At 37.0% G+C, this 13,926-nt stretch overlaps 1 protein-coding gene across 1 annotated transcript in view; it reads left to right on the forward strand.

The window, feature by feature from the left end:
- nfatc1 (nuclear factor of activated T cells 1) overlaps positions 1–13,926 on the forward strand; it is a 51,632-nt gene that overhangs the window by 12,337 nt on the left and 25,369 nt on the right. The window contains exons 5-6 of the mRNA XM_051137203.1: positions 171–343; positions 2,156–2,296. Coding sequence (XP_050993160.1) covers positions 171–343; positions 2,156–2,296 — 314 coding nt within the window. The remainder of the gene's footprint in view (positions 1–170; positions 344–2,155; positions 2,297–13,926) is intronic.

Consider the following 13,926-nt stretch of genomic DNA (forward strand, 5'->3'; position numbering starts at 1 on the left):
TTTTGGCAGAAATGGTACCAAAAAATTCAGGCAATAAATTAAACGTTTACTCTGTTCCGAGAAAATGTTTATTAAACAACTGTCTAACGATATTTACAGCACATTTTTGTACTTCTGAAAGGATTTGTTGAGTCTATTCCTAAAACATTTACGTTCTTTCTGTGCCACAGAATCGACTGCGCTGGAATTCTCAAGCTGCGGAACTCAGACATCGAGCTCCGGAAGGGCGAGACAGACATCGGGCGGAAGAACACGCGTGTGAGGATGGTGTTCCGTGTCCACATCAACCAACCCAATGGCAGGACGGTGTCCTTACAGGTGGCATCTAACCCCATTGAGTGCTGTGAGTCATGCCACTAAATCTCACTAAATCCTTTTTTTTTTTTTTTATTTATTCAATAGACTAACATAACATTGCCTTCAGTGTACACTTTTTATCAGTTAATTTATTCCCTGGAAATCAAACCCATGACTTTGCTGGCACTATGCTCTACTGAAAGCAATGGTGTAATTAGATGGATTGAATCAATAAATCGAAGACAGAATTTACTTGGTATATAAATAATTTTTTGTTGCTCTAATAATTGTCAGGGCTGATCAGTTGCTATGAGGTAAATGATAAATATCACTAGAAAATGAGCTCAGCTCATAAAATGTGAGTGATTTCTGGATTGCAGCCACTTAAAGGCTGTAGATGTATGAAATCAGGTAAAATAAGTAAAAAACACTAAAAGTACAGCAGACAACTGCTTTATAGTACATGTAAGCTTATCTGTTGTGTGTATATGCATTTTATATATATATATATATATATATATTATTATTATTATTATTATTTTTTATTTTATTTTTTTTTTTTTTTCGATCCAAAGTACAGCAAAAACAGTACATTTTTAAATTATTATGAAGGTTAAATAACAGTTTTCTTTGAATACATTTTAAAATGTAATTTATTCCTGTTATCAAACAAATTTTCAGCATCATTACTCCAGTATTCAGTGTCACATGATCCTTCAGAAATTATTATAATATGCTGAAACAATATTATCAATACTTAAAACAGCTGAGTACATTTTTTCAGGATAATTAGAAAGATTCAAAGATCAGCGTTTATCTGAAATAATAAAAAGCTTTTACATTATACACTATACCATTCAAAAGCTTGGATTGAGAATTTAATACTTTTATTTTGCAAGGATGCAGCAAGGATGCCTTTAGTTGATCAAAAGTGATGATAAACACATTTATAATGTTACAAAATATTTCTATTTCAGATAAATGCTGTTCTTCTGAACTTTCTATTCATCAAAGAAACTTGAAATAATAAATGATTTTTGAGCAGCAAATCCGAATATTGGAATGATCATGTGACTGGAGTAATGATGCTAAAAATTCAGCTTTGAAATCACAGGAATAAATTACATTTTAAATTATATTCAAATAGAAAACAGTTATTTTAAGTAGTAAATTTATTTCGAAATTGTGCTGTTTTTGCAGTATTTTGCATCAAATAGAACATTAAAAATCTTACTGTTCAAAAACTTTTGACTGGTAGTGTATGTGTGTATATATTTTCTAACATAAGTTTAAATGTTTAAGTCAGTAAGATTTTTTTTTTTTAAATAAATTAATACACCATAATTGGATTAAAAGTGTCAATAAAGACTTAGATTTTTTTAAAAAAAAAATTAATAAATGCTGTTTTTCAGCATTTATAATTTTCAAAGAATCCGGAAAAAAAAGTTTTCACAAAGATATTAAGCAACACAACTGTGGTAATAAGAAATGTTTCTTAAGCAGCAAATCAGCATATTAAAATAATTTATGAGGTATCGTATGACACTGGAGATGGAGTAATGGCTGCTTTTAACTGTCTTTTTGATTTAAAAAGAATTGGAGACTTCTCTCAAAAACAAAAATCTTCTGGATCCTAATCATAGTGTATGTATATATGCTAATATATACGTACACACATGTATTTACATCTCAAAATTTCCAGTCTTTTTTTTTTTTTAAATATTATAGTTGCACTGAGATTTAACTCCTTACCCTGCAGTTATACAGTAGAAAGATGTGAATGTATACAGATTTAATTGGTTCTGGCCATTTACATCTCTTTCTTCACTTTCCTTGTGTCTCTTTGTCCTCCTTGCAGCCCAGCGCTCAGCACAGGAGCTGCCCCTCGTGGATAAACAGAGCATGGAAAGCTGTGCCGCCTCAGGGGGGGAACAGATGCTTCTCAGCGGGCACAACTTCCAGCCCGACTCCAAGGTGGTGTTTGTGGAGCGAGCACAAGGTAGGGAACGTGGAGCTGTGATTGTGTGTGTGTGTGTGTGTGTGTGTGTGTGTGTGTGTGTGTAGTAATAGGAATTGTTTTGAAATTGCCTCTCTTTTGGGAGGTTTCTGAAGGTAATGCTTTAGGGACAAAAGCTGAATCCCAATTCACATACTTCCCATAAGTACAAGGATATACGTAATGCTGACGATGGTTAATAACATAGTTTTAAGTGTGATGCAAACCTGTACAGGAGCATTGGGTTATAATTAGGCCCACAAGGAATCTCTGTGTCATTCGCAAAAGTACATCTCCCACCCTTTGCATGTTAATTAAATATTTTTGGTTATTGATTATGCCAATATGCGTCTAGAACGCTTAGTTCTGTTTAACCCATCACTTTTGACCATAAACTATTTCGCAGATTGTCTCCCTAAAAATAAAAACAGACTCTGTCTAAGCCTGGTCATAATATTATGTTTCAATAGTGCAACCATCGCAAACCATTCCTCTTGCAAAGTTCTAGGGGATCTGGAGAATATTAAGCCAGGAAGCATGTGTGGGTGCCATCTGGACACATTTGGCGTGCTGTTTTCAATGTGCTATCATTTGGGATGTATCCTAACTTTGCGTACTCTATTGGACTGATAGTAAGCAAACTGGGATTGAGGCAAACACTGCTCAGTTGCAGTTTCAATGTGTCATTTCTGGGACAAAGGAAAAGAAAACAAAAATAATGACTTTATTCATCAATTTTTTCTCTTCTGTGTCAGACGACGCATGCATGAATGAAGTTGTTATTTTTGTTTTACATTTACATTTATTCATTTAGCAGACGCTTTTGTCCAAAGCAATTTTTTTTTTCCCCATCCAGTGCTGGGTAGTAAATAATTACTTGTAATCTGGATTATGTAATCAGATTCCAAAATTGTTGTACTTGTAATTAGATTATATTACATTTTAAAAAGCTCTTAATCAGATTACAGTTGCTTACAAGTCCCCCTGAGACTTAAAATGAATATTTTAATAATTTACAACACATTTGCATGTTTTCTGATGTCGGATAATGGTCATATGTGACCCTGGACCACAAAACCAGTCATAAGTAGCATGGGTGTATTTGTAGCAGTAGCCAAAATACATTGTATGGGTCAAAAGTATTGATTTCATTAGGATATTAAGTAAAGATCATGTTCCATGAAAATATTTTTTTGAATTTCCTAGCGTAAATATATCAAAACTTAATTTTTGATTAGTAATATGCATTAAGAACTTCATTGGACAATTTTTTTCTTCAGATTTTTTTTACCTTGAGATGTTCAAATAGTTGTATCTCATTGTCCTAACAAACCATACATCAATAGAAAGCGTATTTATTCAGCTTTCTGAATTTCAATAAATTGACCCTTATAACTGGTTTTGTGGTCCAGGATTATATATTGACATGCAGGAAAACAAATAAAATTTCAATTGCTTAAATTTGGTATTTATTTTAAAATAACTTATTCGTTTTAATTTTACATTTTTATATTTTTATTAATTATTAGCGTTTCATCAACTCACAAACACATTTCTTTCACTTACTGCTAAAAAAAAAGAGTAATGTAATGTTCAATGCAATTTTTTCTAACAATAATCCCATTTAGTGCTAGCTCAGAAGTAATCTAAAAGTAATCCAGATGTAATCAGAATACATTACCTGAAATAAGTAATCTAGATTACATTACTAACTACAATTTTCATCATCAGCAACAGACTACAATTTGTAAGTATCTACCCAGTGCTGATCCCGCCCCTAAATTATCCCATTGGTTGAACCAAAATTGTCTTGTGCTGCTTGTGTTTAGCTTGTTTGTGTCATGCAAAGTCATTATTGCACTTGTGTAATATTATTTCATTTGAAACTGGTGTGAGGTTTACAAATGGTTCAAAAAATATTAAGCAGCACAGCTGTTTTCAACATTGATAATAATAAGAAATGTTCTCAGTTTCCCAAACACTCTCCCATCTTCCATTGTGTGGATGAACACTTAATCCTATCCTAAATATTTCCATTTGATTGAGCCAATATTGTCGTGCTGCTCAAACAAAAATATTGCAAGTCTTTTTGATGCCACTAGCACACACTGCATCTTCCTGTCTATTGGCCAATAGAAGTAAAGGGATCCAATTTGAATATCTGCCTGGGCTTGACACAATGGCTTATCTCTCTTGTTATTGTCATGAGCGTCAGTGTTTACTCATTAGTGCTTTTATACTGAGACTGTCCCAGATAGTATGTGTGGAAAAGTCCTGCTTTGTTCTTAAACTCCTGTCTTCAGTAGTGTGAATATGTGTGTGTATGCTTTCCTCCAGAAAAACCCTCCTACCACTCCCTCCATCCCTCCTTCTTCCCCTCTCTGCCGTCAAAATATCCCTCCCAATGCCAGAGTGCCACATGTGGAGCACATTAATGCGCTGTATTTTTAACCCAACAGATTTACATTTCCAGAACTTTCCATTGCCTGTGCTGCCCAGGAATGGAGCCCAAATAGAGAGAGAGAGTGTAGTCTGGGTTGTCCCTTGTGTCTGGGCGTTTGTTTTGATTTTTTTGTCTGTCTTTATTCAGGTCTCTCTCTCCTTTTTCCATATGGAAAATAGAAGCAGTAGCCCTTGACCGTTGATACCTGAGATTTACAAACAGTCATTTCCTTGATGAGATTGTTAAAAAAAAAAGACAGGAGGTGCAGACAAGGCCAAGGCCGAGTAATGTAAACATGCTGGGTATTTAGCGATCCATAACAAAAAGCTGAAGGAAATGGCCTCATTGTTTTACCTGTGAAGAAGGGAACTCTGGGAAATGAAGCTGCTGAAATGTATTCAAGCTGTCGAATGATATCGAACCTCTTTCTGATATAGTAAGCAATTCTCTCTCTTCCTCTCTATGCATCTTTCTAGATGAAATTATAATTTTAATTATAATTTTAGTTTTAAAGTGATGGATGGATGGATGGAGATGGAAAGAAGTTGTTGTGGATTAACTAATGAATGAGAATTTGTTTTAATTACAGCATCACTAACGTGGTGTCTAACCCAGAGGCATTTTTGGTTTGTGCACATATGTGCGTGGGTGTTTGTGTAAAGGAGAGATAGAGAGGGCATGTGTGTGCTTGCCGACAGAAGGGTGTGTGCTCTTGTTTTTGAGAAGGGTTTCCCCGTGTCTGGCATCTGTTGTGGATTCTTGGGCACTCCTCACATGGAAACACCCCTGAGCCAGCCCACCATTGGCATCAGCAGCGCTCATGCTCTCCCTCTGTCCAGTTTTCTAAAGACAAATCTTTTCCACTATCATTTTTCATGAGCTTGGTCACATGCTCCCACTTCATTGCCTTATAACTTATTCCCCTGTATTTGCATTTAACATCATCTATAAAACTTTGGCTTCTTTAATACTGGGAAACACTGGGCTTTTAGGAAGGCAACGAGGCAGTTCAGCCTCTGTGTTGGTTTTTTTGATGGGATGCCTTCACGTGTTAAAGCATATTAGAAACTTATTAGTTCTAGTATCGTAATTTTTAAAGGTATAGTTACTCATCCTCACGTTGTTCCAAACCTCTATAACTTTCTTTCTCACGTGGGACACAAAAAGGTCTATCTTTTTTATTTATTTATTTATTTTTAGAAAATATACATGTAATACAAGTGTATGAGTATCCAGAATAAAACAAAAACCATAGAAATGGTCCAAACAACTAGCACACTATATTCAGAGTTTAATACAATTGCAATTGTGTGAGGAGCAGACCAAATTTTTGATGCATGGCCAAGATATACTTGAACAATTTACCTTTGTGTTTTATAGAAGAATGAAAGTCATACTGATTTGGATCAACTTGAGGGTGAGTAAAAATGGCAGAAATTAAATTTTTGGGTGAACTGTTCCTTTAGATGATTGTTAGATGCATATTTTTGCAAGATGATAAACATCCTAACTGTTAATGAAAAGGTGTTAAAGTGAATCTGAGATCTGCAGTGCCGCGTAGTCCTTCTCTGCGGGTTCAATCTCAAAGGAATGGGTTGTTTTTGTTATGAGTAAAGAGGGGGCTCCCACAACGTGACTCACACACAGGGAATCCCTCTGTCTCTCTCTCCCTCTTTCTGACCATTGCTTCCTCTCAGCTGCAACGTGACTTCATGCACTCTTTTCTCATCTGTACTTGGAGCGTGTCTTTTATGGAAAGTCATAGACAGCAACTAATAGGCAAAGGGAGAGGAAAAATACTGAGACTGAGAGACAGCAAGACGTGTAGAGAAATCGTTTAAAACTCACTGGTGATTGAAAGTAAAGCTGAATGTTCAAATGGAATTATTGTAATTGTTACTAGAATAGAATAGAATAGAATAGAATAGAATAGAATAGAATAGAATAGTAATGTCAAACTTTGAATGTCAACTTGACAGAGCCTTGTTTGAAAGCTGGAAAGTAGGTGGATGGATGGATGGATGGATGGATGGATGGAGGGATGGATACTATGGGTGGATGGATGGATCCTATAGATGAATGGATGGAAGGAATACTATAAATGGGTGAATGGATACTATAGATGGATGAATGGATAGATGCTATAAATAGATGCATGGATGGATGCTATAGTTGGTTGGATGGAAGGATAGATGCTATAAATGGATGCTGTAGATGGATGGATGGATGGGTGGGTGGATGGATAATATAAATGGGTGAACGGATACTATAGATGGATGAATGGATGGATACTATAGATGGATGGCTGGATGGGTGCTAAAAATGGATGGATATTATAAATGGGTAAATGGATACTATAGAGATGGATGGATGGATTGATGGATACTGTAGATGGCTGGGTGGATGGATAGATGCTATGGATGGTTGGATGGGCGGATGGATGCTATAAATGGATGCATGGGTACTGTAGATCGAATGGACGGATGACACTGGACAGATAGATACTATAGATGGGTGAATGTATACTATAAACAGATGAATGGATAGATATTATAGATTGTTGGTGGATGGATGGATGCTCTAAATGGATGCTATGGATGGATGGATATGGATTGAATGGATGGATACTATACATAGGTGGATGTATACTAAAAACAGATGGATGGATAGATACTTATAGATTGTTGGTGGATGGATGCTAAAAGTGGATTAATGGATACTATAGATGAATGAATAGATGGATGGATGCTATAATTGGATGGATGGATACTATAGATGAGTGGATGGATGGATGACACTTGATGGATGAATACTATAGATGGACAGATGGATACTATAGATGTATGCATGATACTGTAGATGGATGAATGAATGGATACTATAAATTGATGGATGGATACTATAGATGGTTGGATGGATGGATACTATGGATGGATGGATGCTGTAAATGGATGGATGGATACTATAGATCAGTGTTCACAAACTTAATTCCTGGAGGACCACAGCTCTGCACAGTTTAGCTCCAATCCTAATCAAACACACCTGATCCAGCTAATCGAGATCTTCAGGATTACTACAAACTTCCAAGTAGGTGTAAATTGGACCTGGTTCGAGCTGAACTCTGCAGAACTGCGGCCCTCTAGGAATTGAGTTTGAGACCACTGCTATAGATGGATGAATGGATGGATACTATAAATTGATGAATAGATACTATAGTTGCTTGAATGGATGCGATGGATGGATGGATACTACTGTATACATGGATGGATACTGTAGATGGAAGGGTGCTATAAATGGATGGGTGGATACCATAAATGGATGGATGATACTGTAGATGGATGGATGTATGATACTATAGATGGATGGTTGCTGTAAATGGATGATGGATACTATAGATGGTTGGATGGATAGATTCTGTAGATCAGGGGTGCTCAACTCTGGCCCGTGAGATCCATTTTCCTGCAGAGTTTAGCTTCAACCTTGATCAAACTCATCAGCCTGTAACTTTCTAGTGATCCTAAAGACCTTGATTAACTTGTTCAGGTGTGTTAGATTAGGGTTGTAGCTGAACTCTGCAGGAAAATGGATCTCGCGGGCCAGGGTTGAGAACCCCTGCTGTAGATAAATGGATGCTATAGGAGGTTGATTGGATGGATGGATAATGTAAATGGATGGATAGATGCTGTGGATGGACAGATGGATACTATGGACGGATGCTGTAAATGGATGGATGAATACTATAGAAGATTGGATGGATGGATACTATAGGATAGAGGTCTCAAACTCAATTCCTGGAGGGCCGCAGCTCTGCAGAGTTTAGCTCCAACCCACCCCACTTCACACCTGCTTGGAAGTTTGTAGTAATCCTGAAGATCTTGATTAGCTGGATCAGGTGTGTTTTTAGGGTTGGAGCTAAACTGTGCAGAGCTGTGGCCCTCCAGGAATTGAGTTTGAGACCAGTGCTATAGGAGGTGATAGATAGATAGATAGATAGATAGATAGATAGATTTGTTCCCTTTTTTTGGCTTTGTATAAATGTGTCTGCTGAACTGATCTGGGCCGTCCATATCAGAGTCATGTATGATTAATATGAGTATGTTACTAATCTGAGTTGTCTGTCTGGTCTAGACATCACAGCATAGTCAGACATCTCAAAGAAATCTTAATTTTGGCACACGCTGATGACTAAAGATAAGACATCTCCTTTTTGTTCTCTGTAGACGTGGACAGAGGGGAAGAGGGAGAGAGAAGAATGTCTCAACTTTAAAGTTCTTTAAGTTGGCATCCTCAGATGCATATCAGGTTAATATTGTTGGAGAGCTCACAGTGTCAGTGGTGGAGCAGCGTGTTGACTTTGTATGCAAATTCGTAACAACAGAACTTGTTTTTGTTATCTTTATTTGACACTCGCCAGGCCTGTGATCTATAGTGGTTCCTGTTCGAATCGAAAATTTTTCCATTGACTGGAAAAGGTCTATGTGTTTGTGTGCGAGTGCTCGGGCCAGATGTGTTACAGTTAATATGTGCGTGTGGGTGTGTTACGGAACAGTGGGGATTCCTAACAGAAGGAAAAATAGAGGGCAAAAAAAAAAAGAGAGAGAAAGAAAGAGGCAGACACAAAGAAACTCCCTCATGAGAGAGGAACGTTTTTACATCTGGACTCACTGGACTTCACTGCCTGCCCAGCTGCAAAACCACTTAAAATTCTTTTTCCCCACTTTCTTTGTGCATTGGTCTGTGAGTGCATATGATAATGCCATGGCACTGTGCTTTGACCTGGAGCATCTTATTCTTACTCTTTAGATTAAGTTATCCAGGTACAGACCTGTGTGTATGAGTCAGTCTTCATTAGAACAGTTAGTTGACTTAGATCTGTCTGCAGTCATGGGTGGTTCCAGACAGTGCAGGTGAATATTGGTCTCGACTTTTGTCCATATAAACCTTTTCGATGATTTTCTTTGCACCTAATCATATGTTAAACAGGCAGATGGTAGTGAGATTACACACTTTAAATGCATCAGTACTCAATATTGCTTAAGACTTAAGTATCTGGAAACGCCAGACTGATGCCAAAATTAGCAAAAATGAAACAAAAGAATTACAAATTGCAGCAGTCATTTAAAATCCACATGCAAGAACTTGTGTGTGTCTGTTTGCAGCTTCATCAGATATCTTGTGAGGTGTGTGCACCAGTGCTTCAAATCCACAGCAACAGCAGTGCAAGTATTGTCTAATATGCAAACAAATGACTCTTATGAACTGATTATTTTCAGTGGAACAGTCACAAAAAGGTCTTGAACTAATTTGTGAGTTTGATTAAGTTTGAATCATTCTCACTGATTCATTGAATTGTTTGGAGCTGCTACTGAGAACAGCTCACTCACCGAACTGAGTCATTTTTACTGAAATAATAAGTGATTTTGAGTAAAACAGTTGAAGCAATGATTCAGTGACTCACACAAGGCAGCCATTCACCATTTACTAGAGTAAAAATGTAATTTGCAGAAAGACTCTGGTAATCTGGCAACTCAACAGACTGTTGATTTTAAATATATATTTTATCATTCATTTCAAGTTTATCTAATTTAAAAAGTGTTGTCAAACGATTAATCGCATCCAAAAATAAAAGCGTATGTTTACATACTATGTGTGTGTGTACTGTTTATATTTATTATAAATATACACTAGGGCTGTCAAACGATCGTGATTAATCGCATACAAAATAAAAGTTTGAGTTTGCCTAATGTGTGAGTACTGTGTGTAATTATTATGTATATATAAATACACACAAATTAATGTATATATTTAAGATTTTTTAAAAATATACACGTGTGTGTGTGTGTGTGTGTGTTTACTATACACAATAAATATTCACAGTATTTTATTTTGGATGTGATTAATCGCGATTAATCGCTTTACAGCCCTAAATTTAATCGTAGCCATAGATCATAACAAAAACAACAGTTTTGAATGAATTCTGTCATGGTTTTTAAAAAAAGTTATTTTACTTACTCTCCTTCAGTTTAAGTCTAAGCGTGTTTTATTTTATTTTAATTTTATGTTATTTAGTTTTGTTTTGTTTTTGGCGTTCTCTTCTTTATTTTTTTATTTATTTTTTTTTTTATCATCCACCTGTCAAAAATCTGAAGGGTTATTCAAATCCCTAACCTTCCCTATTAGCAAAAGTAATAGGAATGCTCGCCTTAACAAGCACTGCTAATAATGTTGCAAGTTTCTATGGATCTTCTGTTTGAGATGAGTTTGTTCTAGAAAAGCTCGGTGAATGAAAATCTCATGCGGGAGTCCGCCTTTCACACTTCAGAACAATAACCTCCGTGTGAAGGAGCCCTGAGGTTTGGCTTGTCCTCAACAACCCTCGGCAACAATGGCGCACTCTCACAAACAAACCAATCGTGGCCACAAGCCTCAGGGAATCCCTGCATTGTCTCCTCATTAAGGAGCAACAAAAAAATAATATTAGACATTCATAAACAGACCATCCACAACAATGGGCTGGCAGAGTGTGGTGCCTTTTATTGTTTTTCATTTAAACGCAATGAAAATTGCTATTTTTCAAGCACATTGTAGCGTTTTAACGTGGCATGGAAGAGCAGCGCTCCTCGCCTGAAGACTGCACAGCTGCTGTTCATTAGCACGTTCTGGAAAACTGGCTCGCTTGAGCATCTACAATTAGGGTCATCCCAGCCTGAGCTCCCCTTTCTCTCTCGTGCCATACGCTGATCCCTTTTGCCCAGAGGAGGAGGGGGAGTCGCTCTCTGCTGTAGCTCAGGGAGGACAAGGGAGTCTATTCACAACGCTGTGGCGAGCAGGTCTGCGTTGCCGCATCTGTGTGTGTTTACAGTACAACAGTCTGAGGGAGGCTTTTGGACGCGCACTACCACCACCAGCACCACCCAGCTCCCTGACTGCATACTACCCCGACCGCCCGGGGCACTAAGATTTCTTTCTTTGTGGCCCACCCTAATCAACAACACAACAGGCCTTTTGATTCTGAACTGGGCTTAGAAGGAGTTTGGCAAGAACAAGCTGATCCAGAAACAGTTTTTGGCTTTTGAAGTTTTTGAGCTGTATTTGCTGAGACAAGCATCACTAGCTATTGGTAATACTCTTTACCTAATACTTAAAGGGATAGTTCACCCAAAAATGAAAATTTTGTCATTAATTATTCACCCTCATGTCATTCCAAACCCGTACTATCTTCGGAGTGCAAATGAAGATATTCTTAATTTGCTTTTTGACCCTGCGTAGACAGCAACGCAACTACTAGGCCAAGAAAGGTAGTAAAAACATTGTTAAAATAGTCCATGTGACATCAGTGATTCAACCATAATGTTATGAAGCAGCGAGAAAACCGAGGCAAAGAAAACATAATTGACTTTTATTCAACAATTTCTTCTCTTTGCCTCGAAGACTGACACGGAAGAGAAGAAATTGTTATTTGTTATTAGACAATTTTTTGTTTAATTGTTATTTAAGTCATTATTTTTGTTTTATTTTGCGTAAAAAAATATTCCTGTAGTTTCATAAAGTTAGTATTGAACCACTGATGTCACAATGACTATTTTAATGAATGTCCTTACTACCTTTCTTGGCCTTGAACATGTCAGTTGTGTTGCTGTCTATATAGGGTCAGAAAGCTCCTGAATTTCATTAAAAAAAAACAAACAAACATAATTTGTGTTCCAAAGATGAATGAAGGTCGTACGGGTTTGGAATGACACAAGGATGTGTAATTAATGACAGAATTTTCATTTTGGGGTGAACCAGAAACCCAAAACTCATTATTTGCACATTACCATGCCTTTCCAAACCTGTTATGAGATTTTTTCTTCTGTAGAACACAAACAATGCTATTTTGAAAAGTCTCAGTGTTTTTTCCTTCTTTTTTTTTTTTTTTTTGTTTTTCATACTGTGAACATCATTGGGGTCCAATGTTGTTTTGGACTCTGCGTGATGTTCATCATAACATTGATACATTCTTCAAAATATCAGTCATACAAGTTTGGAACAACATGAGGGTGAGTAAATGATGACATTGTTTTAGTTTTTGGGTAAACGGTGCCTTTTAGTAGTGAGTGGATAGTTCAACTAAAAAAAAATGAAAATTCTGTCATCATTGACTCACTCTCAAGTTGTTACAAACCTGTATGAGTGTCTTTCTTCTGTTTGAAACAACTTGAGGGCGAGTAAATGATGACAAAATTTTCATTTTTGGGTTCACTATCCCTTCCTGAAAGAACCACTTTTTAAATTTTAAAAATCTAAAGAATCTTTTCTGCATTTGAAAAGTTTCATAGATGTTCAAGGTTCTTCATAGAACCACTGATGCCAATAAAGAACCTTTTTTTTTAAGATTGTAGAGACTCAGGGTGGGTATTTTTGCCTTGAAGTAGTAAGCAACCACACTAGCAGTGACATAGAAATGGCTGAAAACCACATGAATGTCTTGGCAATTGCATAGCAACACCCTGGCAAGCACCCATAAGCGGCAGTTTTTCTATACATGTAACCACATGTAAAATCTAGTTAGAGTTTGGTATTTGAAATATGTCAGGTTGACCTTAGCTTGCTAGAAAAATAGCACAGGATATTTATTGTCAATGGACTTGTTTGCTTCTCTCTGAGCAAGTATTCTGATATGACGTGGTTAGTGGCTGAGTCTTAGGCAAGAGGATTTTCTGAGCACCTTGTCAAGATGAAGTACAGCGTGTCCTCATCAGTTCTCCAGCACGGAGAGTGGGCAGGTATTCCACTCACATGGCTCGGGCGGAGTAGAGAAGAGGGCTCTTATGACCGCAAGCTCCACAGTCCTGCACTAGCACTTAAGGACGTCCCACTGGAGGGGGAAGGCTTGGAGAAAAGGTTTAACCTTTGCAGAGATGAGGAGAGCGAGAGAAAGGCTGGGGAACAGAGTGACTGAAGATTGTGAAAGAGAAAATGTTATTTACAGAGAATTAGAGCTGCAGTGACTAATCAATAATAATGGATTTGTTATTAAGTAAAACTTGTATTTTTTCACTGAGCTTGTTGCAGTGCATTCTGGGATTGTTTTCTCTGCAAACGCCATGTCATGCTGCCTTATTAGTTGTATTGGACTGAAATTGATTCTTCAGTTGAATATAGTATTTCTTCAGTTAATCAGACATTACACATCTTTCCCAACAATCTA

Source organism: Labeo rohita, chromosome 19 (assembly GCF_022985175.1).
Source record: "Labeo rohita strain BAU-BD-2019 chromosome 19, IGBB_LRoh.1.0, whole genome shotgun sequence".
Classification (NCBI taxonomy): domain Eukaryota; kingdom Metazoa; phylum Chordata; class Actinopteri; order Cypriniformes; family Cyprinidae; genus Labeo; species Labeo rohita.